This window comes from Convolutriloba macropyga, chromosome 1 (genome assembly GCF_964194025.1).
Source record: "Convolutriloba macropyga chromosome 1, txConMacr16.3, whole genome shotgun sequence".
Lineage (NCBI taxonomy): Eukaryota > Metazoa > Xenacoelomorpha > Acoela > Convolutidae > Convolutriloba > Convolutriloba macropyga.
In genome coordinates, this window is record NC_134468.1 from 35241212 (window position 1) to 35267315 (window position 26104).

The 26104-nt window shown below is 34.2% G+C and overlaps 2 protein-coding genes across 5 annotated transcripts in view; one reads left to right on the plus strand and one right to left on the minus strand.

Annotated features, from left to right (window-relative positions):
* Nucleotides 1-26104, plus strand: part of LOC142338233 (uncharacterized) — a 232055-nt gene that overhangs the window by 66204 nt on the left and 139747 nt on the right. The gene's annotated exons all lie outside the window — the stretch shown is intronic.
* The window catches only part of LOC142348446 (uncharacterized), a 118004-nt gene continuing 112304 nt past the window's right edge, over nucleotides 20405-26104 (minus strand). The window contains exons 1-2 of one of the 4 annotated variants that reach the window (XM_075399827.1): nucleotides 21717-22373; nucleotides 20405-21383 (exon numbers count right to left, since the gene is read on the minus strand). In XM_075399827.1, the coding sequence (XP_075255942.1) occupies nucleotides 20567-21088 (522 nt within the window). In that variant the 5' untranslated portion in view covers nucleotides 21089-21383; nucleotides 21717-22373 and the 3' untranslated portion in view covers nucleotides 20405-20566. Of the gene's footprint in view, nucleotides 21384-21708; nucleotides 22374-26104 lie in introns of those variants that run through there. The other 3 variants (XM_075399810.1, XM_075399836.1, XM_075399818.1) reach the window with 3 other exon arrangements.

Sequence of the window (26104 nt, forward strand, 5' to 3'; positions counted from 1 at the left end):
TGTTCTGGTGTGAGCTTGACCTTTAGCTCAGTATTAAAACCAACATCGAAGCGATGTTTGGCAAAAATGTCAGAAAATTCCAGAAGCAATTCTTCTACTTGTTTACGCTCGTTAAGTTCAAGGACAGAATTTTCCCAATTGAAGTTCTCCAAAAATTTTTCTTTTTGACTTGGATCAATTTTTGGATCTATTTTTTCCAATGATTTGAAATAAGAAATTTGATCGTAAATTTCGCGCTCTAGCGGTGATAAACTTTCCGGATCTGAACATGTCTCCGGGGTAGGAAACCATAATTTGTCATACTCTGGTTTGGGACGACTTTTCGGACTTCCGATAACTTCAGTTTGCACCAACTGATTAATTTCAGCTTCAAGGTTATCGTGATTTCTCATTTTTGCGAGAGCAATTAGCTGTGGATCAATATTAATGAGTTTTTCGGCTTGTGCAGTGTTAAGAATTTCAAAATTTGCTATTATTGTGTTATAAGGAACTGTAATTGGATGATCAGTTAAATTAATAGCTGAAATGAAAATTTTCCCACATTCATCAATTGTACTTAAAGATGACGTTAGGGCGATATCAGTACTGTCCTCAAAACTTTGGTTGGGTATAACTACTCCGCTACAATTTTCTAAATTTTGGGCGTTTTTGGAGAGGTATCCTTCTAAGACTGTTTGGGACGAAGGTTGCAAAGTATGTTTTTTACTTAGAAAAATTGGAAATTTTTTCAATTTCTTCAAAATTTTTCTAGGACCATTTTTTGGTTTTATCTCGTTTAAGTGATAAGTCATTTCGGGTAGTTTAAAAAGGTTATTTGACGGACTGATGTCAATAGAATGTTTTTTGAAGAATTGATTTCCCAAAATAATGTTGTTCATCTTGGGCAGAACTAGAAATGAGTCTGTAAATTTGAAATTTCCTAACATAAACTCTATTTTAGCTTGTTGATTAATTTGATCTGGTGAGCCTGAAGCCAATTTGACTTCTTTATAATCAGGAGTTTCTAATTCAATTTTGATCTGCCTGTTTTCAAATTCATTCAATAGGTTTTTGGGAATTGCGTTAGCGCATGAACCTGTGTCTATTAAGGCTCTTCTTTTGAAGTTTTTACCAAAATTCAGTCTAATATAATTTAGAGTTTCTCCTTCTAAGGGAATAATGGCGCAAAAATCCGTTTCAATTTCTGATTCGGAATCACTTGAACTTGATGAACTAATTTCTATATCTATGTCTTTTAATTTTTCTAAACTAAGATTAGGATGATTTTTGGACTTTAATGGAACTTGTGGCTCAACTAGTTTTTTCCCGCTCGATTGAAAGGGAATTTACCACCACCTCTGCGTCTATTCTTGTTCAGAGTGCATTGTGAGGCTAAGTGATTTGGATAACCACAAAAGTGGCATGTTATTTGGGCGTATTGAGTTACTGGAATGTGATTTTGTGGCTGAAAGACTTGAACAATTGTGTTATTAGCTAAATCAGTGCTTTGAGCTTGATCTGACGTGGTGTTGGTGGTATTTTGCCCTACTGGCACGTATTGAGGAAAACCATAATTTTGATCAATATTAGGGCTGTAGTTTTGATAGCTACCTCGACCTCTTCTTCGAAAATCTCTGAAGCCTTGACCTCCTCTAAAGCCTCTGTTATTATATCGACCACCTCGTCCTCTATTAAAATTTCCTCTATCAAAACTGTTTCTTTGCGGGCTTAATTGACTCTCAACTTTCTTCGACAACTCATTAATTCTACTCTCCATGTTTTCTTGTGTTTGGTTAATTTTTGTCAGTGCATTAACCAAGTTATCCGAAACAGTTGCGGACACTTCACTGAAAGCATTTTCTCCAAAATCATCAATTTTGCACAAGTTGTGGATGGTGAGTTGTCTACGTGCGAGCAAACACAAGTCATCAACCGTTGTTCCATCGGCTTGTTCAAGCAGTTTTGCTCGAAGCCAGCTCGGCATGCACTTTTTGAAAAAGCGTTTTATTTGATGGTTTCTTTCTTGTTGAGCAAATCGGTTAGCGTTTAAGCGTTCATCGGTTAAGATTTAAGACATCATATTAATTCACTGCAGAGTAAATTAGAACGTTAACTTACAAGACCCTGATGACTGAACTTCTGGCTTGGCACTTTCCTAAGAATAGGTTGCTTGTCCTGCTGACTTGAAAAACCAGATGCTGCCGGCGATTTTCTTTTTCAGGAATTTGCCTGGATGTTGGGTCACGAGGCCTCTGTGTCTCAGATGTCGTCGTCTCCTTCTTCGCTTCGAGAGAGGTGAGATTGTCTTTCCTTTCTGTCACCAACTAACGTGTTCCGTTTTTCTTACATGTAGAGAATCAAATTGTTTCAATTAGATATTTTATATTTTTGCATGCTCAGTTTTGCTAAGTTGTTTCAGGATTTTCCAAGCGGTGAAACAATCGGAGCTGGGTCGACAATCTTCAAGTATTTTCTCTCCTCAGCGAACTTAGAGATATAAAAGTAAGTATTTTTAAGACTTTCAATTTAACAACTTAACTTCAACTTAACTATCTGTGTTAGTGATGATGAGGCTTGTTTACATAACAAACATTAAACAATTTCAATGATAAATCAATAGTTAAGAAATGAACAAATTGTTTCGATTTTTCGGGAAATTCCATTCATATACTTGACTTCTTTCGTTTTTCTTTCTGCACATGTTTAAATGAAATGATAACCAATTTGCTAGAGGACGCTTCTGATAAGTTATAAGTGTAAACATCAATTACTACAATCGTAGCTGACATGGCGTGGTTAAACTATTTGAATTTAATCTGATTTTTCAAGTCTCAGTTTAGATTTATCTGATTGCAGAGGTGTTTTTTTTTACTTCTAGGCTCACTTTTGGTAAAAATCAGCTGTTTACTTGATAAAGTTTTTTTGCTTGACAAATTGATTTCATGTCTGACGTTTCGTTTGTTCGAATTTCCATTCTAGTGGAATAAAAAATTCATCTCGCTGTTATGAATTTATGAATCTGACAAAGAACAACTAGTTCGTCCAAAGACATTTCAAATATTTGCTGTACCGTTCACTCAGAGCGTAGTAACGCTTTAAGAGAGCTTCTCATAGACTTAATGCCGTCGGGCTTTTACAGTTTATCCCGTTCCTTTTGAAAAAAAATTTCAAATCAGTCAAGCGAGCGAAAGAACATTCTGGAAGAAAATGGTCAAAACAATTTGCATAAAAAGACGCATTCAAAATAATTGCTTCGAACTTTTTCAAAGAGCAATTAAAACTTTTCATTCGCTTTAATCTATTTTGATTTTTATTGATAACAATAAGCTTATTATTGATAACAATAAGCAAATACATTTAAGAAATTTTTTCCTAATCCTTAAGACAAAAATAGCCATGAGGCACTAAGCTATCTTTGCACAAGAGGTTTTAGCAGACTAGAACATCTAACAAATACTCTGATTATATAAACAAGATGGCATTTTTTTAATCAGCTCGAAATCATCGCTCTTTAATTCTAACTTGCAAGTCGTCGAAGCGCTTTACCTTACTAAACAAAACGCGAGAGGAAAAACATTTAAATACCATTTAAGATACTGTTCTTAAGACGCCCTCTGTATACAATTCATGTTAAATCGATTTATCCATTAACAATCTTTTATAATCAATTGAACATTCCATTACATTTTTAGTCAAAAGGCCAAAAACAAAGCTAAAGCATCCAAATATCAGAGTTCAAATAACAATGAAAGACGGCACAAGTAATAATTTTGATGCACATTGTTCAAATGAAATGAACTCCAAAACTTGATCGCACTAGTAAGAAGGAAGAAGTTAATCCTAACTTAATCCGGATCCTCCATTCTGATTTGCCTTCCTCTTGAAGTCACTTTGCAATATCTGAAAATAGGGAGTTTAAGTTACTTACCAAATGAAACTTACTGAGTTGTACAGTTGCATGACTATTACGATACTCAAATGAACAAGGCGGCTCGTTAATGTGCGTTCGCACATGATGTTCCGACCCGAGCTCATCTACATTTTTGACTAAAATGTCAACCAAATCAAGAGATAACAAAAATAGATGTTTGAGTTTAAAACAATCGTTACACATTCTATCTACTAATTGAATTACTAATGCCATGCTTCATTACAGCACCAACGTGACCTGACATTGAAGAGACTAGAAAAAAAATAGCACCAACAAAATTTTGGCGGCAAAAAATGAATATCTAAATTTAAAAGCACCTGGTAACAACGTCAAAATGCAGTCAGATAAAACCTTAACTACACAAGTTTACCTTTTACTAACTATACAGCAGATGAAAAGTTTTCTTAACGAGACTAGGTAACAAGCCGACAAAAAGAACGAACAGTGAGGCGAAACTTAAAAATTAATCAACATTTTTTGCACCAAGAAAATTCAAAAATCTTAAAAAACATTGGTTTTTAATAAAAAAATCCTTGATAAATTACTAAAAAGTCATTACAAAACCAAAAGCACCCGTCTGTGGTCAGACTATGCCATAGAAACAAACTAAAGAGAAACTCAAAAAATTACAAACGATTTGCGAAAACACAAACCTTTGCTACCATTAAAATCAATACCTATCATCTGAATATGTATTTTTAATTCAGTTGTTATTTCTGCTATTTCAGTTGAAGGATTTATACTGAAAGATTAAATAAGTTTACTTGGGCCACATTTAAAAACCATTGGGATCTGTTATTACGCGATTGTTCTGAAGGAAGAGAAAAAGAAACGCAAAAAATGGCCATTCAATAAACGTTCAGAAAAACGAAACAACAGTGGCACATAATATCAATATATATGTTATTTCTTGAAATACACGAAATTCGATGGGACATCTGATTGATGAATAGAAGTTAAATTTGACGAAAGGAACCTATTCGCTATATACTGAATGTTTCGAGCAACATCATTCATTCAGTCCTCAATTACAAGCCTATGAGATCTGTGAGCAATTTACGGCTACCTAAAGAACAAAAACAGCGAATTCAGGAAAAAAAATTGAGCGACAAAAGGGTCGAAGGCATTAAAAAAATGAACTTTTCACTAAACACTCTTCAATTTTAAATTAATTTTTCAGGAGCAATGGGAAAACCTTTTTTATCAATATAATTTCAAAAAATCAACAAATATAAACAAATACATTAGACGCACGAAAATTGCGGGAAAACACGTATTATCAACGCCATTAAATTCATTAGCCTTCAACGCAAGCCAGTATATACAATAAATGATGCCTCGAGGGGACAATAAGTTTTTTTGCCAATCGTATTTCATCAATAAGACCTTACAACAAGTTAATGACTATGAAAACAACAACAGAGAGAGGCAAAAACCACAAATTCAGTAGAAAAGTGCCTGAAGAAAATGTCGAAGCAACTCAAATCATAAGCTCTTCCCTGAAAACTTTATTTATGATCCGTTGAACTTCTTCTCTAAACCAATAGGGACTCTCAGCGGTAAGATGATGTGATAAGATTTCAAAAGGATCGAAAAACAAAATAAAGTACCCAAAAAAAATATGAATTCTCGTGGCATTGATGTTTTAAAACTAATAGGTAGAAGATAAAACCGCTAACCAGATTAATTTTGGCTATAGTAGAACGGAAATGGATTCTGTTAGAACCAACAATGACCAAGAGTATTCACGAAAAAAAATTAGGAATGGTTGAATTTCAAAAAAGTTTCGAAAAATTATTTTTAAACCCTTAACAGCCAGTAAACTCAATCTTTCATCGGAGCTCAATGACGATGCTCAGATATAACCCATAGGGAGGAAAATGATGTCTGTCATGCATAGATAGTTAAAAAGACATCACAATAAGTCTTATGACAGAAAACAATAACAAAAACAGCAAAAACTAAAATTCAGTAGAAAAATGCGAGAAGAAAGTGTCGAAGACAATTAAACCATTAGCTATTCTCTGAAAACTTTCTCTGTGATCCACTGAACGTCCTCTCTAAGCCAATTGGATTACAATAATCTTTGGATAATGTGATAAAGAGTTCAAAAGTGACCAATAATTCAAAAAATCCAAAAAAAAAATTTAAAAAAATTGAAATCTTTGTCATTGAAGTCATATAACCAATAGCTAGAAGATAAAACAGCTAAACAGAATATTTTTAGTCGCAGTAAAAAGCAAGTGGGTCCAGTCAATACTGAAACTCACTAACAGTTCAAGAAAAATTTAGGAATTGTTATTGTTCAAATAAAATTTTCGAAAAATGATTTTTATTTTAACAGACATTAAATTCAATAGCTTTCAACGGAAGTCAATAAAAACGCTCAAAGATGCCCCGGTGGCAGTACATTTATGTTTGTCATGCATAGGTATTCATTATGAGATCACAGTAAGTATAATGACTATTAAAACAGGAGAAAAAAAAAACAGAAAACCAAAAAATCAGTAGAAAAGTGCAAGAAGAACGTGTCGAAGCCATTTAAACCATAAATTTTTGTTTAAAATTTTTATTGGTCATCCACAGAACATCGTTTTTAAGCTAATGGGAACTGTCAATATTTGGATAATGTGATAAGATTTCAAAAGTAACCAATAATACGTAAAAATCCAAAAAAAAATTTAAAAAATTGAAATTTTTTGTCATTGAAGTCATATAACCAATAGATAGAAGATAAAACCGCTAACCAGTTTAATTTTGGTTGCAGTAGGAAGGAAGAGGGTGCTCTCACCCCTGGACTGACTTACAATTCACTATAATAAGATTATGATTCTTTAATATTCAAAAAAAAATTCGAAAAATTATTTTTTAAGTCTTAACAGCCATTAGCCGCCCCCTCAATGAAATAGACATGTTCACTTAATGCTCATTATGGAACATATTGCACTGTTAGTCAATGAATCCCTACCATAGGACTCCAAAAAAAATAGTAAAACTTCAAAAAGAAATTCAAAATTTCATTCAAAATTACGAAAACTCAGAATCGAAGCCAAAAAAAAACATGAGCAATTCCTTGAAAACGACGTTTTTTGTTCATTGCGCTTCATTCGACTATAAAGGAGTTTTGTCATTAATAGAACGTCGATATAAAATGTGACTTGTCTCTAGGTGACTTAAAAAAGCAAAAAAGAGAAAAGTTTTATTAAAAAAAGGGCTCTCAATTAGAGTTCGATTTTTTTTTGATAGTGAACTTCCCTATGAGACCAGAACTAGTCTTTCTATCGCCTTGCATTCAACTTTTACGAACTCAAAATTTATTCTTTTTATAGAAATTTGAATTAATGTTTTCGTAAAAAAGATCTTAGTTTGAAGAAAATTGTACTAAAAGTGAACAATCATGCTAAAGATCCCAATGTTCACACAAAACTTCAATCCTCGATAACTCCTCGAAAAAAACGAAATTCAAAAAAATCTTTTTACTTTTGAATTCTACGCTGGACCAGCTTTTTAATGATACCACTCACATTTCTCTACGACGAATATATCGATCGGCCAAAATTCACTGAACAAAAAAAAAAAAACCCATTTGAGTATATAGTTCCTTCCCCCACAAGTGGGGTCGGAACAATAATGCAGAAATTGCTATAACAATTGTTTGGTCACGAAAACAGATACTGAAAAAATGCTTGTATTATTAAAAATAACCCGCAGCCAATTTAAAAAACGACAAAAAATCTATATTCGAAAACAGTTTAATGAGCATCATTGGAAAAGTTAGTGAACTGATCAAAAAGCTGCCAAAAACTGACAACAACTTTTCCAAATTAGTTCACAAATTATCACGAACTAACTGTGGAAAATCGAAATCACCTATTAACTTCGTTAAGCTATGAAAAAGCGCCTTGAGCAAATTCATCAACTTTAACTCATCATGTCATAATCAAAAAGAACAACAGCTTGAAATCAGGCCTTTTAGAAAGGCGCTAACAAGCAACTGGTTCAGGCTTTTTACTCAGAGTAACAGCATTAGCAGATTATCAGAGATAGCTAGTTCAGCTTTTTAGACCTGCAGTACCAAATACAAAGCAATTTATAAGCTAAAAATTACAATGAGACGACAATACTTCTAATCTGATGGTTTTAAACCAAGATAAAGTTCAACTGAGGCGTTCCAATTTTGTTCTAAAAGTTAACTTGCCTTCAAAAAATGATCTGGAGTGAGATTTTCTAACTCTTCTGTCGCTTATCAATTAAAATCATTTGTTAAAAGGTTGTAATCTGTAGAACGAAATCCATACAACTGGCTGTATTAGAACTAACATAGCTGACAAACGATTAGAGGAAAGAGGCTGCAAGAGACTTCAATCTGGACTATAAAAAAGTTCACAACTGACAAACTGAATATCTTTTCAAAGGTACAGCGGACTATTATCAATCAAACTGTCCACTTTAAAAAAAGTTTTCCGAACTGTTAGCAGCTGTACTCATCGGATCTTCATTTTGAATTTAACAACTTTCAATTAGCAGCAACAATTTAATTTGAAATCAAATAAGGAGGCTCGGTAATGTGCGTTTGCACATTAAGTTCCGACCCCGCTCATCTACATTTTTCACTTAATTGTCTACCAAATGAGGAAGAGATAAAAAAAATTAACATATCAACATATCGTTCAACAAACTACAAAAGAAAAAAAAACAATCTACTCTAGAGGGTCTATGAGACCTGTGGCTACCATAATATGACTACCGGAAAAGACGGCAAAAAAATCAAATAGTTACAAATATTAATTGCGACAAAAACTCTACTTGTCCGTTTTTTGAAAACCACTACTAACCAAATTAAAATGGCATTTGATAAAATTTATTCTAAGAAGATTAACCGGTACTTTTTTGGAACAAAATATGGGATTTTTCTTCAATGCGACTCGGCAACATTTCGACTAGAAATGAGCAAAAGAGGCAAAGTTTATTAAAACATTGCTTTTTTTAAAAAAAAGAACTAAATTCGAATTGATTAGAAACATTACGCATCAAATGAAATCATTAAGAGAGTCTTTTATATCTTAATAGAGATCGACTGAGGCCTTTCATTATCCAGGCAATGTCATACGACAACAAAAAGAACAAATACAGGCAAAAACGAAAAATTTGCACGAAAAATTATGCACGAAAACGATGTCCCCCCAATCAATTAAATATTAAGCTGATCACTAAAAACAATAAAAATCTTCGTTTGCATTTTTTGCAGGCGACTCAATTTGTAAATCAAATGACGCCCATTATTGTGATACTGTGAAAAAAAAACAAAAACCTACAAAGAAGGGGCAAATATGCAAAAATCACGAAAACTGGTTTTATGAAAACTGGTTGTTTCAAGCAGAAAGATTATTTGAGGAAAATAAAACCGTTATGAAGACCAAACTGTATTTCAAAAGATAAATGATGTGAATTGTATATATAGATGCTTAGCTACAATTGAACAGAAACGAAATTGGCAGATCTCAAAAAATCTATCTCTTTTTCTATTAAAAACAAATATTTTCAAAATTCATAGCCAACAGAAGCTTTCGACTAAAAAAGTAGACAGTTTGTCTTGTAACTACTTGGAAAAATAATTGCGACTGTTATTATTGAGACTAAATTATAAGACTATGAAATAACATTAAATACAAGCTGAACTAATAAGTTTCACAAACAACTTTAAGAAACCAGTTTTGAAGCCATTAAAATTGTAAGATATTACCCGCGAGAATATAACATCTTCATTTGCGTCTCCTTGATTATCATAACGTCTTTTTGTAAAATGACTATCACAAAATGACAACAAAAAGAACCACAAAAACTGAGAGGTATCTAAACTTCAACAAATTCTTGAAACAAATTGTCTAAGCCCTGAAGACATCATTTAAAACGTTCAAACAACAGAAAAATTAATGTTTGATTCAACAAAACATTAAAAAGAGCTCTAAATAATAAGGCTAATATACAAAAACGATACAACATTGTAAAATACGAAAAAAAAACGCAAACCAGAACAAAAAGGGATAAGTTGAAGAATACTATTACCCTTTTTTCTAAGAAATCTAATACAAAAGTCAAAACAACCATTAGCTATTTACCGATAGCAGTTATTAAGTTCATTTGTTTATCTATAGTTGGCCACTGAGAGCTTTAATTACACAACATTTGGCATATGACAACAAAAATTAACAACAAATGAAGGGCAAAAATAAAAAATGAATCAAATCATTTGAATTAATCATTTGCAAAAAAAATTCTGCGGGAGGACTGTGTCGCAGCCCTCCAAACCATATGTTACGAAAACAAAAAAAAATCAGTTTCAAAACAACAGCAAAAATGGGCAATTATGAACAAAAATCAGAAAATTTTGTATGAAAACTCGCAGTACCAAAAGCAAGAAAATCTTCTGTTAAAACAATCCGCCACAAAATAAGTTTGTATTCCATAAGGAGGAAAGTTTGACCTGTGCTTACAGGGAATAAGCAAAATGACTAAAATAATATAAAAAACTGACAAGTTAAAAAAAACACAGAAATTTCCTTAAAACAAATACATTCAATAACATAAGAGAAGTTAGGTAGCAACCAACTCAATAGAAAAGGTTCATTTGCACCTCTTGAGGAAGAAATTTAGATCTTTGAGTGGCTAAACTTAAAAATCAGACTGCCAAAAGAATAGCAATTGAAGGCAAAAGACAAGAATTCAGTTAAATTTTACTAAAACTCTTCCTCAAAGCCATAAAACCCTTTGGTTCGCTGAAAACAAACCGTATCTACATTCGTCCCTAAATTTATGTAAATTGGAGTTGTCATTAACGGAGCTGTGAATAAAAAAAATTGTCAGTAATTAACATTAAAGAACAAAAGCAAAATATTTTGAAAAAAAGGCAGCACCAAAATAAAAACCAAAAAGTCTCTGATTCTAAGAATCCACGATATTATCGAACTTCTCCCTGATTTTTTCGCGCGCCCAGCAAACCGACCAAGTGTTCCAAGTGTTTGCGAATTAGAGCAGTTGCATTTGAATTCTTCAAATATTAAAAAAAACAACAATGCATTTTGTATAATTATCGAGTTAAATCTGCAAATAACGGCAAAGCTTTAATTCCAGTAGAATTTCATACGGCGCCTAATTGCAACTAGCGCATTTTTTGAGATTAGGGAGTCTTTGTTAAGATTTCTAGATCACCAACTCTAGCAAACGTTAACAAAGTGGACCAAAAAGCATATTTTGCGCCATTTTTGAAGAAAAATTTGAATTTTGAAAATTTTATCAAAAAAAAAAACAGCCAAAAAAAACTTCAATCAAACAATTCGGCAACTCTATTCCATCTCTAACGTTAACAACAACCCTCTACCGTTAAAAATTTTGACTTTTTTGAATTATATTAGCGAAATTGTGCCAAATTTTAGCAAAAATTACCGAAAATGTGAACAAAAACAGTCGAATGTTCACAAAACTTTAAACCTCGATAACTCCCTGTAAAAAACGAAAATCGAAATGTTTTTAATTCCGTATTCTACGCTCGACGGGCTTTTTAATGATACCACTCACAATTCTCTACGATGAATATATCGATCGGCCAAAATTGACTGAACAAAAAAAAACCCAGTTGAGTATATAGTTCCTCCCTCCCCACTAAAGTGGGGGTCCGAACAAAAATTTTCAGTGACATAAGTCTTCTATGATCAGACACAACAGATCGAAGAACAAAGCAGAAAATAACGCATCTCAATTTCAATAAGGAGCCTCAGTAATGTGCGTTCCCCCATAATGTTCCATCTCAGCTGATCCTATTTTGTGGTTCTATTGTGTACCAAAAGAAGCAGAGATAGGGAACAAATTATTTAAGAGATTCTAAAACATTGACCGAGATGCATACCAGTGATGTTATTACCCGTGAGGTGATATTTTTAATTCACTAGAAAGTACAAAAAAGAACAGATCAACACTTTCGTTTTAAAAATACAGCAACCCAAAAATATCTCATTCAGAAAATATTTTATCAAGGAAACACCTCACTTTGCCAGCATAAAAATCAGTTCTGCAATAAAATTCAAAGAATTCAACAAAAGACTCGTTATCAACCTTATTAGTAGGACAACCTTAGATAGTCAACAATACTTTTACCAGAACGATCAAAATTTAACAAAATAAAGATCTTTTAAAAACGCTGTTCTCATTTTTCTGGAGTTGCTGACGCCTGAGACATTAAATCCAAAATTATATTCAGACTATTACCATTTAGACAACGAATAGATTGATTTAAAAGATCGAAGAGGCATACGGTGACTAACAAAAAACCCAAAAACAACGAACATTGGCCACTCTCAAAGATCAACAAGTTTTGAAAACAAATGCTGTCAATGTTAAAAAAAACTGATAAAGACTAATTAAACAAAAATAAAATCAGTTTTACTTAATGGTAGAGCCATGCAGCAATGTCATTAATGAGACAGAGCACAACTCAATAATCGCAATTTTTTATGAAAACAAATAGTGACACAGTTCAGAAAACAGTTAGATATGGAATCAATCAAGCTATCCATTTTTAAACATCAAAATAGCCACTTAAATTTAAAAGCTGCATTTTGCATAAAAAATCAATTTAACGTAGTGAGAAGCCTGCAAATTTCGAACTCCAGAACACTCCCTTAGAAAGCAGATGTAAAATACGGACGAAAGTGTACATAGTGGCTGACTTGTTGCCATTTTTCAAAAGAAAAAAACTGAACTTAAAAAAATTGACCCAAAATTTTAGTTGAAGAAGTGGGATCAAACAATTCAGCAATCTTTTTATATCTTTAAAATTAAAAACACTAACTCTATCGTTCAAAACCTCATCATGTTTTATTAAAAATTATAAAAATTTGAGTAAAATGAAAGAAAATTGAACAAAACGAGTGGAATTTAGGCAAACATTCCCAAACTTAGAACCTCGATAACTCCGCGAAAACGACTAAATTTGAAAACTCCTCCTTAAAAATAATTCTACGCTCGCCGGGTACCTAACGTTCTAATGATGCCGCTGCATGCCTTTCTGCGTCAAATATCAATCGGCCAAAAACCCAGTTGAGCATTCACTCTCCCTTCAACTAAGTGGGGTAAAAGTGACCTCATGCACGTGGGTGGAAGAGAACAAAGCCAAATTAGGGACAAATTATTAAAAAGAAAAACCCAACCCCCAAACTGAAAAAATCAAGAAAAAAATTACTTCCTCCTTTGATTGGGTGGAAGCTAATCTAACTGCCTGAATTGAAATATCTTTGAATTTCATTGAGCAGCGTACTTGAATATCATTGAGCAGAGAATTTGGGTGATAAACTATCAAAACGGTTCCGTAGAAATGACTGACAATTTTTTCAACTCCGATGACGTAGCTATTTTTTTTTGGCTTCAGCACCATTTACGGCAGCTTAAATTATATAGCTCCAAACAGTCAGAAAACCATATCTAAAACCATATCTACGTATAATCAAGATTAGATGAAACAGTTGAAAAAGAGTGTGAATGCGAGTGAGGTTTCTTCTGCCCTTGTATCATTACCACGATTACAGCATTCTCTTAACATCGGTCGAAATTTTCCATCAATAGCGATAATACCACCACTGCTAAAAATAAACTGATCAAAATGCCAATTTGTAAACATTTTTGGCAAATCTACAGGATGTTTGTCAAAGTAACTTTGGAACGCCTGACTTGCCATTAGACACACATGATGAGATGGGACTTCATTTCCACCACAAGAGCTGATTAACTGTTTTTTCATCGCGTTTACATGTTAGACAAGACTTGATTTGTAATAGCAGAAAGATAAAAAGAACTTTATCTTGGTAAAAACAACTTGTAAGTAGTTGACAAACAAACTATCGAAAATCGGCGCTTCGATTCTTCAATGTCAACAGCGACGCTTTTGTCTGTAACTTATGTGCAAACAAATTCAATTAAGCATGAAAACCACACCTTTGTTCTCACTTTGTCAGCTGTTGACGCACGAGACAATGAAAAGAAAAAACAATGATTTACAGTTCGCAGAGAAAAGAAAACAAAATCAATGTCATAAGTTCATCTTACCTGCATTTTTCAAAATTGATTCTCAGTCCCACTGAAAACTGGAACCTATTTACAAGCATAATATTCAGAAAATTGCATTTCACACGGTTGTTCTTGTATCCGAAAACATCCGCAATCAGTATATCACTCATTCCGAATGCCATCACGAAAGGTGTTATTGGACAGGTCGGAAGAATGAACTAATTGATCCAATCAAGCAACTGTTTACCAAGGATAAAAAGCAACACATAAAAAGATTTACAATTTTCAGCCCAGTTTTAACTTTCAAAATGCGTTATCCAACGAGCAGTTTTTTTTGTCCACATTTGGCTGCCACACTGCACGTCAGCAAACTATGAGAAAAATTGGGTGCAAAAGTCATTTTAGAACATTCTAATATCAAACCTTCTGCCTGATATAACCAATTCATACACTCGAATGTCCAATTCATACACTCCAATTCATACACTTTCTGACAATCGATTGTGGAAATTTGTCAGAAATTTTCCGCAATAAAAAATCCCCTGACAATTTCAAGCACTTTAAATGGACGGGAGCTGAACAAGTTGACTTCCCGGCATTCAATTATAGTTAGGGAGAATTATCATTCAGAAAATTACTATTAAACACTTTTGACACAAAGTATCATACAGCTCATCACTGTTAGAATTGAAACAAGTTTTTCTGGTTCAGGTCTTTTTACCTGAACAGTACGGGCAATTTTCAGGCAAGTTCAGTTTAAAAAATCAGTCAACGCCTGAATCTTTTGAGGTAAATTTCAAGTTAACTTAAAGTGTAGTTGAGGTGGGAACAATTCGCCTGAACGATTCAGGTAAATTCACACGTTTTTTTTTCAGGTAAATTTACCTGAACTTTATTTATGGTACTCCTTCAGTAAGCTGTTTCTTTATTCGTCTAAGCACCACCTAAATGTTGCATCGCATGCTATAATCTAAACCAAACAGTGTGCTAAAAGTTGCTGTTACAATTTGACCAGACTAACGTGACCAGAAATTATATTACATGGATATTAAACTAAATATCAAAGGAAACCAAATAAGGGATGACGTGAACATAAAAGATCCTCCAGTCTCAAAATTGTAAATGTTTGCACAACCGCTCCCGACACAAATCCCCAAGAGCATAACTACAAATGATAGACACCATTTCTCAACGCCGCATTACAGCTTAAAACAGCAGACTTCTCAATCGCCGCAAGAAAAAGCCTTAAATAAAAATCATTTGACTGAAAATGTTATCCAAGTATATGCGAACCTGAACTTTAATTTACCGAGTAGGCTCATGTTGAACGATTAAATGATAGATGTAAAAGATGCTAATATGAAAAGAAAACAGAACCACTCATGCTACTAATGCACATATTCGAACTCAACACTGTGATGAGAAAGTTTCAAGATTTGAAAGCAACGCAAGGCTCATGGAGCTCGTGCTCAAGAATGATGGCCATCAAGACAAGTGATAACCATTTTAAGAAAAATGTAAGAACTGTCAAAAATGCAAATGCGGTATTTGACAAATTTGCCTGCTTTTTCTCAATCGAGGAAATATGGTTAGCATAACCTGTTTTCAAAGAACAATCTCGTTTTAGAATTTGAGGCTAAGAAATCTAAATATTTCTTGTGGTTTCTCAACTGATCAAAGTTATACTTCCAGGCTCGATAATGCGCCATTGCACATCATGATATGATCAATCAGATTAAAACTATTAACTCCTATTTATAATTAATTTTTCTGTACCCTTGCCTCTTCCTATCTAAGCTAACAAATATCTACGGAAAAAATCTATGCAAACAAACAGTAAATTTTGGAAGCAAAAGTGATCACTTCAAATGAGCTCAAAAAGCAGTTAATGATTTGAGAGAAAAATAGTTATTTTCTCGTCAGACTCGAAAAAATGAATCAAGATATTTGAAGCGATTGAAAATAGAACAAACGCCAAGTATATCGGCTCAATGAAAGCGTCAAAAACGCAATAAGTCGCGAGCGTTTATTCTAGTGATTCATAAATAGGTGCAAAACAATTCAACTAATGCAGCTAAAAGTTATTATTAGTGGCTTATATATTACTGGCTCATAACGAAGCATCTTGCATCAAATTATAGGCAAGCGCACCCAAAATTGGTTGAAATCTTAAATGAAGTTTTGTTTGTTCGACATTTCATCATGCACACTTAAAATTACTCAAAAGCTCTGTCTTGTTTTCCGTTGCAACTTTACGTTCGATGCTTTCAAATCCGTTTTCTCAAAATTATTCAAAGGTAATAAATTCGAGCGTAATAAATAACAAGACTGTTATCAGTCTGGGCTACCGTAAGAATCTCGAAATTCAATTAAGAATCTCAATTCCCTTAGTTTGAACTCAATAGGTTCGCTTACCGCCGGGTTTCGAATGAAATAGCTGAAGAAAAATATCAAGCAAAGCAAAAATCATTGCAACAAAGCAAAATAGCGAAAAGCAAAACAATAAAATTTCAAATACACACGGTCTACCTAAAAAATATCAGAATTAAAAAAAATACTTTTCATGAACACCACCAACAAAAAGGATATAGAAAATTATAGGCCAATTAAAAACAAAAGAAAAATGTCCCAAATAGTTGAAATATGCTACACTGCCTCGATATTATTGCATTCGGGCCTTTGCTACAGACTGTCAATTGTCAGAATTTGTCACTTGAAATTTGTCAGAATTTGTCAAGGCAAAAATATATTGCCTTGAGAAGGGATCTGAAATGTTAAATTTGGAAGAAAAACACTTTGAACCGCTTGATTTGCAGTCAGCAATTGATACGGCAATTTCGAACTACTTTTCACAAAATTAAGAAACACGCCCAGATTTAAATCGAACAAGGAGAATAGGTAATGTGCGTTTGCACATAAAGTTCCGACCCCGCTCATCCACATTTTCGGCATAAATGTCTACCAATGAGGAACAGATAGAACAAATGAGGATCAAACTGAAACTAAACAAAATAACTTGTACTTCACTAATAAAAAAGATACGGGACCCTTCCATAGAAAGGCTCGGTAACAATTAGACAAGAAAAGAACAAAGAAAACAGCAAAGATAAAAATTGGTTTATATTTTTAAAAACAATTAATTTTGAAAGTAATGAAAACCATTCGATAGCAATTGAAAACGTCCAGCATGTTTATAATCACATACACTTCCATAGGAGAGCGTTCGGACCTGTCATAAATCAATTTTTATGCGGTTACAAAAAGAACAAAAAAGAGACAAGAAAAAAATTCAATTGAAACTTGCGAGAAAAAGCTGTCGAAGCCGTAAAGCCATATTTTCTCCTCAAAATATGTTCAATTGAGCGTTCCTCAAACGCCAAAAATGTGGTATATGACCTCTCATGAAAATACGTAACACGCAGACCAAAAAAAGAGAAAAAGGGCAAAACTAAGTAATTCTTTTGTCTTTCTTAGACAAATTACAAATAACAAATTACAAATTCTCAGACAAAAAACAATTTTTTTCAAAGTCATGAATGCCATTAGCTACAAAATGAGATAATTAAATAGGTTCGTCTATTCGACCAAAGGAAGCGCTTAAGACCAGTTACTATTCAAAATATGTCTTACGTCTACAAAAAGAACGTTAATTATAGACAAAAATCAAAAATTAGTTAACTTTTTGTGCGAAAAACCCGTGTCGAAGCCAATAAATTCATAACGAAATCTTTGAAAACATTAGATTTTGAAAAACTAGCACTTTCCTTCGAAAATAATAATGTCATATCTCACCTGTAATTAAAAAGACTAGGTAACAAATAGAGAGAAAAAGAACAAAAATTCGATGTTGAACAAAGTTAAAAAAAGTTGAAACAAAGTTTTTGTTTTTTGTAAGCAATTGTATTCAAAGTCATGAAAGCCATCAGCTATTTAATCAAAATAGAGGCTCATTTTTTCAACCATGAAAAACTAACGAGACCTGTCACATTATTCAGGTATCTTCAAACGACTTGAAAGACAAAGTAAAAAACGACAGTTGCAAAAAAATTAATTTAATTCTTCGACAAAGGGGAGTCGAAGCCGTTAAAACCATAATCTGCGCCTTTGAAGAAATTTATATGTTCAATTGTGCCCTATTCTGAACGCCAAAAATATAATATGAAAACTGTCAATAATGTAACAAAACGAGAAAAAAAAGCGTGAAAAATGGGCCAATACCAAAAAATGGGCCAATACCAAACCAGTAGAACCGCAAAAATATTAAATTTCAGTTCAACAGTAAGAGAAGGAAGAAAAGTTCTTTCTTTGCTAACACTAAGCTACAACTTGAGCAAACTAAGAGAAAAATGGAGGCAAAATTCAATAAGCCATTGTTTAAGTAAAAAGCAAATATTTTTAAAAGTCAAAATGACCCTAATCTTTCGAGAAAATAAACTAGATATAATAATTTAGAACTGTTTAGGAAACCATTTGGACCTGCCAACAGTGATCCTTGATTGTTCTGTTCTTTACTTAACATTAAAAAATCAAATTTTTTTTTTGAAAAAGACTGATTACAATCCGAATTATTTTTGGATTGTAACAGTCCAAGATTGGACCAAAATCAACCCTGCTATTGCTATGCGTCCATTTAGAACACTCAATTGTTTCGAATGCTTTAGATCTCGATAAATTGTTAGTTAAAAGATCAAAAATAAATTCTGCGTTTTTGATCATCATAAAGTTAGCGGAAAACGGAAAAATTTTGATTCTAGACTACTCACAATGGAAATGGAAGTAAAACTAGCTCTTTTTGTACTTTACAAAGATTGTGTTTGTTGTTTTTGGATGTGTACTTCCGACAAATTTAATCAAAGTGAACAAAAGAAGCCTATTTCTGCCTTTTGATGAAAAAGGCTGAATTTTGATTTATTTAGCCAAAAATTAAATCGACATAGTCAACAAAACTTTTTTGTCTCTAAAAAAACAACAGTAGTATTGCAAAATTTAGCAAAATTGACGAAACTTTAGGCGAACTAACTGAAAATGTGAATAAAAACAACGGAAATCAGTCTATTATACACAAATTTAAAACCTCGATAACTCCCTGTAAAAAACAAAAAAATCTTTTTAATTCCATATTTTACGCTGGAGGGGCTTTTTAATGATATCACTCTCAACTCTCTACGATGAATATATCGATCGGTCAAAATTGTCTGAACAAAAAAACCCATTTGAGTATATAGTTCCTCCCCCTCAAGAGGGGTCGGAACAATAATTTACAATTTTCGAACAATACACTAATTCTTACAGAAACTGTAGTCCACAAGTTAAAGTTGAGAATAGTCAGACACATTTCTTTTACAAAAGGCAGGTGTTCATAAGGGCTAGATTTTCAGGCCCGATTTGTTCACATTTAATTTAAAAACACTTTATGAGTATTTAAGTGCAGCTGGTGACTCTTAAGACAATATGACGCCCATTAGCAATATTTTCCAATACTACCTTAAGTTGCCATAACTCTAATGTTTTGATCATTATTTCTTTACCTTGTATGTTTTATTGCAATGCTATATATCATCGACTGAACACAAAATATTTACCAAACTTTTAATCAAAAAATGCATTAGTTTCCTAGAGCAAAAAAATTCCATCGAAACGTATGAACAGTGAGCATTTTTAAACACTTCAAAGAACTAGTGAAAAAAATAATTTTCAAGAATTTTGATACAACTTTTGCGATTGGTAACAGGAAAAATCATCGTTCTTCAGAATTAGAAAGGCTGCTTTCAAAACGTTCTTTCATTGATAATTTTTGGAACTTCAGATTTCTGAAAAGAGCCGTACGGATGTCATTGCAATTCGACAAATATCATATGTCAAGTATTTTGTTGCCAAGCCACTATGAACCAATGGCAGAGAAAAAACTTTTAAAAGTTCTAACATCTGTTACTCGTAGAAAAGCTTTTTAATTAAAAACCAAGCGGTGCTTTACTCACAATACTAAGCTGTAGGTTAAAAACACGCGAGAAAAAGGACAAATCAGTATTTTGTGCGTTTCGCAGAGACCAAGTGCAGCCACTCAATGGTCAACGTACATAGGTACCGTACATATAAAACCTATGAAATCAACAAAAAACCTTACCACCCCATTGCCGAGAATTCCTCGAGATGCATAAATTTACAAGAAACTTGCGGTTCAAATTGTACGCAAATAACAATTACAAAACCAAAATTTGACCACCACGATTGACAGATGGGCGTGGATTTGAAATATTATTTATTCAAATATTTTCCATTTGTTTACTGATTTTAATACAAACAAATGCCGAGCTTTTAATAGTATTCGGATTCCGCATTAGAGTCAACAAATGTATTTTTACAGGTAGAACCAATTACACCACCAATGAGCACCGTAAAATAGCGTAGTTTTTCCTCATCAAGCCAATCTGAACCGTATATTTTAATAAAAATTTATTTGAATACCGATTAAATACAACACTAATATGACATCACTATCAAGAATAAACTGCCAATCGGCATTGAGTTTTATACATCTAGTCTAATGACAATGTAAATAAAATAACAGCAGTAGAATTTTCACATGAACACAGAGGAACTTCACGCTATAACATCTAGTCTTGTTTGGGCAGCAGTGGGTTCATTGTACAGCATCAAATCTGATTTCCTGCCTCTTTTGAGACCAATCACTCGTTTATTGAACGCCTGTTTAAAGTTTTTGTTCATCCTGTAGTAGATAATGAAGTTCATGCATACACTGACGTAATAGAAATAGTTGCATACATGGTACAAAACGAGATCTGAGAGCTCGGCATCATTGCTAAAAGCATGATCGGCCACGATTATGGGAACGAATGTGAGGAAATATAACAAGGTTACAATGAACAACATTTTACAAGCTGCCAAATGAGCCAGAAATGTGACACCAGCCTGTACTGTTGAATTCCGGACATCTTGACTGGATCGTTTCGATGCACTCAAATCCTGCTGCTGGATTGTTGACCTCTGGTAGATGACAATTCCAATGATGGTTCCATAACTCACAAGAACTATAGCACCCGGCATGAATGCGTTCAGGACCATGCTGATGTAGTACATTGTCGAGTTCTGGTCGGGTGACATTGCCCAACAAATACCAGAATCTATGTCCTGGCCTCCATACCATCCGAGAAAAGCGAACTGAATGATCGGTAAAATTGATGCCAGGCAGCCAATTGTGACGAACGCGATCCAGAAATTGAGCGTTGTCGCATAGTGTCCATAAGAAAATGGGCTCGCAATTGAAAATACGCGATCCAAAGCGCAGAGGGTAATTGTCAAGGACTTGAAGTTCTGTAGATAGACGTTTGTAAAACCTTGAATGTCACATAAGACAGAATTTGACCAAGGAATCTCATGAGCGGCAATTGTGTAAATACTAGGAAATAAAAAGAATTGTGCAGTTAAGAAATCAATGCTTGTAAGAGTGACCATTAGATATCCAGACACTTCCCTGAGTGATACAGTTTTGCTAAATAGGTAGAAAATTACTATCGTGCTGAAAAGTGCTAGAAGCCAGATGCAGAAAAATACAAAAGCATCGCAAAATCTCAGAGATAGTGGAACTTCTAGAAAATCAGGAGCTGCCGTTTGATTGACTTTATTCACTGTTGATAAGAACGCATCCATGATCAAGCAAATTTTAATGATACGAAAAGTTTAATGATACATAATTGTTAATCATTTATTATAAATGGTCAAACGATCAAACATCGCTGTGAAAATAAATACAGCGTTGAATAAACAGAAAAAAATTGGAAAGCTTAATTGAACAAACTGAAGGTTATATTTGTACAGCAGAAATTACAATTTTGACCAGCATGTTATCATTCGATTAAACTTTTCATTTAAATAAAGATCTAAATCAATACAGTGTTTAATAACAGCAACAATCGCCACTGCAGCTAACAGTTCTTCGGTCAAATTTTATGTTGATTCACAAAGCTTGGAGAATAAAGAACCAATACACGCAGAGAAGGAAGTTTAAATTGCTTTGCTACTAATACCGTTATTTTCGCTTTAAATTCTATTGGGTAAAAACGAGAAAAATAAGCTACATAAAATGACCAATCACACGTAGTCTTTTACCACTGAAAAAGAAAGCAGCCTAGCAGAAAATATATCAAATGATATGCGGAAAAAAGAGGAAATTGTTATGAAAAATGGGAAAATTTATGTTCAACGTTTGGCTTTGCTTAGGAGCTTTTGCATACATCAAGATATTAACAAGGTACGAACTGCTAAGCCAATTTTTACACTATTGATGATATTGCTTAAACCTCATTGCAACCAAGATAAGCCTAAATATTCAACAAGATTGTTTTTATCGAGAGGCGATTTCAGAAACAAAGAAAGAAGAATTGCAACAGAATTTCAATATAAAGAACCTAAAGTTTACTAATCAAGCGCATTAAGGAATGCATATTAATTATGCATTAGTTATCAACATGGAATTTAAATAATTGAGTGCAATTCAATTCGCTATCAGAACGCGAAAAATTATCCAAAAAAATCAATATCGAAATCAACAACTTAGGAGCCATAGACAATCTAATAGCCAATTAAACAAGAAAACCGCATCAATTTTTCAATTCATATATCTCAGCTAAGTATCTTTTAAGCGCCCTTAAATCCTGATCCGGTGTCCGACGTCGTGAAATTCCCAGATACTGAAATAATAAGGCAAGAGTAATGAAAGGATTGGTATTATGTGTTTGCTCATAATGTTCCCATCTGTCAAAATTAAAATGAAAACCATACAACTCATTCTCCGACCCTCTTTAGTTGGAGATGAACAATATGCTCAACTGGTTTTTCTGTTCAGTAAATTTAGCCGATCGATAAATTCATTGTTCAGAGTTTTGAGTGATATCATTAGAAAGCTTGTCAAACGTAAATTTTTTTTTGAATTTCCCTTTTCCCCAGGGTTACGGAGGTTTAAGGTTTTGTGAAGGTTAGCCTCACTTCCGCTGTTTTCTTTACATTTTCGCTAAAATTGTTACCGATAATCATAATGGTTCAACATTAAAAGATAAAACTTGTTGAATTGCTGGAACCGCCTATTTTATCTAAATTTTAATTCAGAATTTAATTTTTTCGTGAAAAATAGCACCAAAAATGATTCACTAGCCCGCTTTGTCCAAATTTACCGGTAGTGGGGACATGAAAATTGCTGAAAAAAATGCTTACTCAGATCGCGGTTTTTATTTCGAAAGGTTGCGTTTTTTAACAGCCCCATAGCTATAGGAAAGCCTGTTTTGGGTTTATCGTTGATTTCTGCATTCTCATTCTGTTATCGCTGTCCTTTTACAGACCAGAATTATTTCAAATCAAAGCTCAATTAGTGGCAGATCAAATTTGGGTAAAAACTAAGGTCAATTAAAATACATTAATGCTTCAGTGAAAAGTTTATGATTTTAGGCTTCTTTCCGTAAATTTTTTTGAAATTTGCGTAAAATAATTCTTGCGTAATTTTCTTTGTGAAACTGAGTTCTGACTTCATTCGTTACTTTGTACTCTTTTGACTCAATCTCACTAATTGCATTTCCAAATGGTTTCCTAAGAAGTTCCAAGTTAATCTAATTTTTTGTTGAAAGCTTTTGACTTCAAAAAAATGTTTTAAAATTAATGTTTTTGATGGTAGCCATATTTTATCTTAAATCTGTCACCTAAAAGTTGAATAACAACTCTTTCTAGTAAATTAGTATAAAGACTTCTTTTGTGTTTCATCTTTTAAATAATGGTTTTTTTTTTGCTTCGATATTACGAGTCTTCGTAATATTGTTTTTGATTTTTGGACATTTTCCCATTTTTGGTGTTCCTTTTTCAGTCTTGTCAGATTATCACATTAAGGACAGGTTAAATACAGATTAAGGGCGCTGAGGAAAGGCTCAATTGATTGTATTTAGAATGTTATGCTGGTCCCTGGGGAAAAACAACGGCGGTTAAATACTCAATTTCGAGGTTTCTCGCTTTACTTTTCAACTGAACTTGAACTGTTTGCTCTCTTTTGTCACGCGCGCTTTTTGTGAAGCGGCGAAGGTTAGACTGAACTTAATTTAGTTACCAGACAATACCTGATAACTACAGAGTACATAATGTTCCGAAGAACTGAAATATAAATGAGCAACAACAACGTATGATAAATATAGTAGCATATAGTTTAGAAGTGTTTATAGTAAAAGGTTCAAATGCTTGGTTACAATCCCTAAGGAATGAGTTTTTGGTCACTAAGTCAATCCTTGGTGTTCCTTCTGGAATTCCTCCATAACATATCCCCCGCAGGAAAGAATTTTGGTATCAAAATTCGCTTGGGTCGTAGAAGTCTCTTGGGTGAATATCGGAGATGGCGCTTGGTGGGCCTCCTTCATGTTCCTCTGTTTCATTATTGTCCAATTGATCGCCTTCCACTAGTTCGTTTGCTGTATTTTGGACTGCGTCAGTTTCGTCGTCTGGAGTGGATTCCAGATGGATTATCTCGTGTGTTTGTTTGCCAGTAGAGTTCGAGCTGTCGAGATACACGACTTCGATAGGAATGTCATTCTCAGGTTGTTTCTTCGGAGAATTTCTTTCCCAGATGTTGTCAACGATTCTATCAACGCGTGGGGTTGATCGGGCTTGGCTGGCGCCGGGGGTTGCTGCAGAGGTTGATGGTGAATTCATGAAATTGTTAGCATCCGAGTATGCTGTGATGCAAAAAGTGGGTCCCCCGGGAGTCTCGCGAATGTTGAAGGTCTTCATTGTGGATGGTGACTGTAGTTGCTTAGGGCTGGTTTTTAGCAGGGATTTGTTTTCGGATGAGCTAGAATAGAGTAGCTTTCTTTTATCGTTGCGCACTGATTGACTGTGTTTTAGGGCCGCTTCCTTTGATTTCTGGGCAAATGATGTTGCTCTTTTGATCCGCTTTTCTGGTTTTGCCCTTTGGGTTTTGCTTAGCTCGTGTTGGTCGAGCTTGTTTCCCTTGATCGACCGTTGCCATTTTGACAACGTCGGCGTGCCCCAGGGGTTCGGTGTTTACTGGATTCGGACGGCATGGTTGGATCAGGGCGGCTCGTGCAGCTTGCTCTTCAGGAACGCGCGTGTGGCTAAGCAGCGGCGCGTTCTCTGAATATGAGGAGTCCGGAGTAAATGCTCGTCGGGCGGTATTCTGTTGTTCGTCCTCTTTGTACTGAATATCGAGCTCTGGTTCTGAATCTTTGTCAAAATCCCTAAATGATTCCCTGGGGAGTGCTGGATGTTTCAGTTTCTTTTTGTCTTGTTCTTTTGTTTGTTGTAGGCTGATGCCCAGTTTTGGCAGCATGTCTCGTTCCATCAGACTTGTAGTATTTTGTTCCACTATAAGTATCTGGCATCTCTTTGCGAGACAATTCCCGGATGTGATATCCTAATGGATTAAACCTTTGATTTTTATCTCTTTGTTGTTGAAACATCTGTATCGTTCGTTTTCGTTATATCTTTCTATTTTGATGTTGGGGTTGTTTGTCATAAGTTTCTTTGCAGTGGATTGGTTGATAAAGCTTCGGTGCGATCCAGTGTCTGCGAGCCACTCGATTATTTTCTGAGTTGTTGCATGTTGTTTGGATCCATATTTCATCGTTTTGTGTTTTGTTTACGATGATGTTTCTTACTGATCGGTATGATTTTGGTTTTACCAGGTTGATGTTTGCCCAGTCCTCGGTGAGTTCTTATAGATAAAGTGTTGCTTCTGGGTCTACTGATTCAATTTCGTCCTCTGTCGTTGCTTGAATTATGTCCTGACTTTGTTCCGTCACGTCTTCTTTGATTGTTCCCTGGGGATTGGTTGTATGATTGTTGTGGTGGTCTCTGTCTGGGACGTTCTGGCATCTTTGGTCAACATAGTTTTGCAAAATGTCCCCTCTTTTTACAGATGTTGCATTGTGCTCCTTTGGCTGGGCAGTTGATGTTATGTCCTTGTGTGAATGGTGCTCCACATCTCCAGCACGGTTGTATGTCCTGTGTTGATTGTTGTCGTTGTGTGCTTGTTTGTGGCCGCGTTTGGGTGCGGTTTGTTTGCTGCGTTGTTGCGTTTACTTGGTTCCAGTTGGATGGATTTGCTCGAAGGATCTCCTTCTGGTTTTC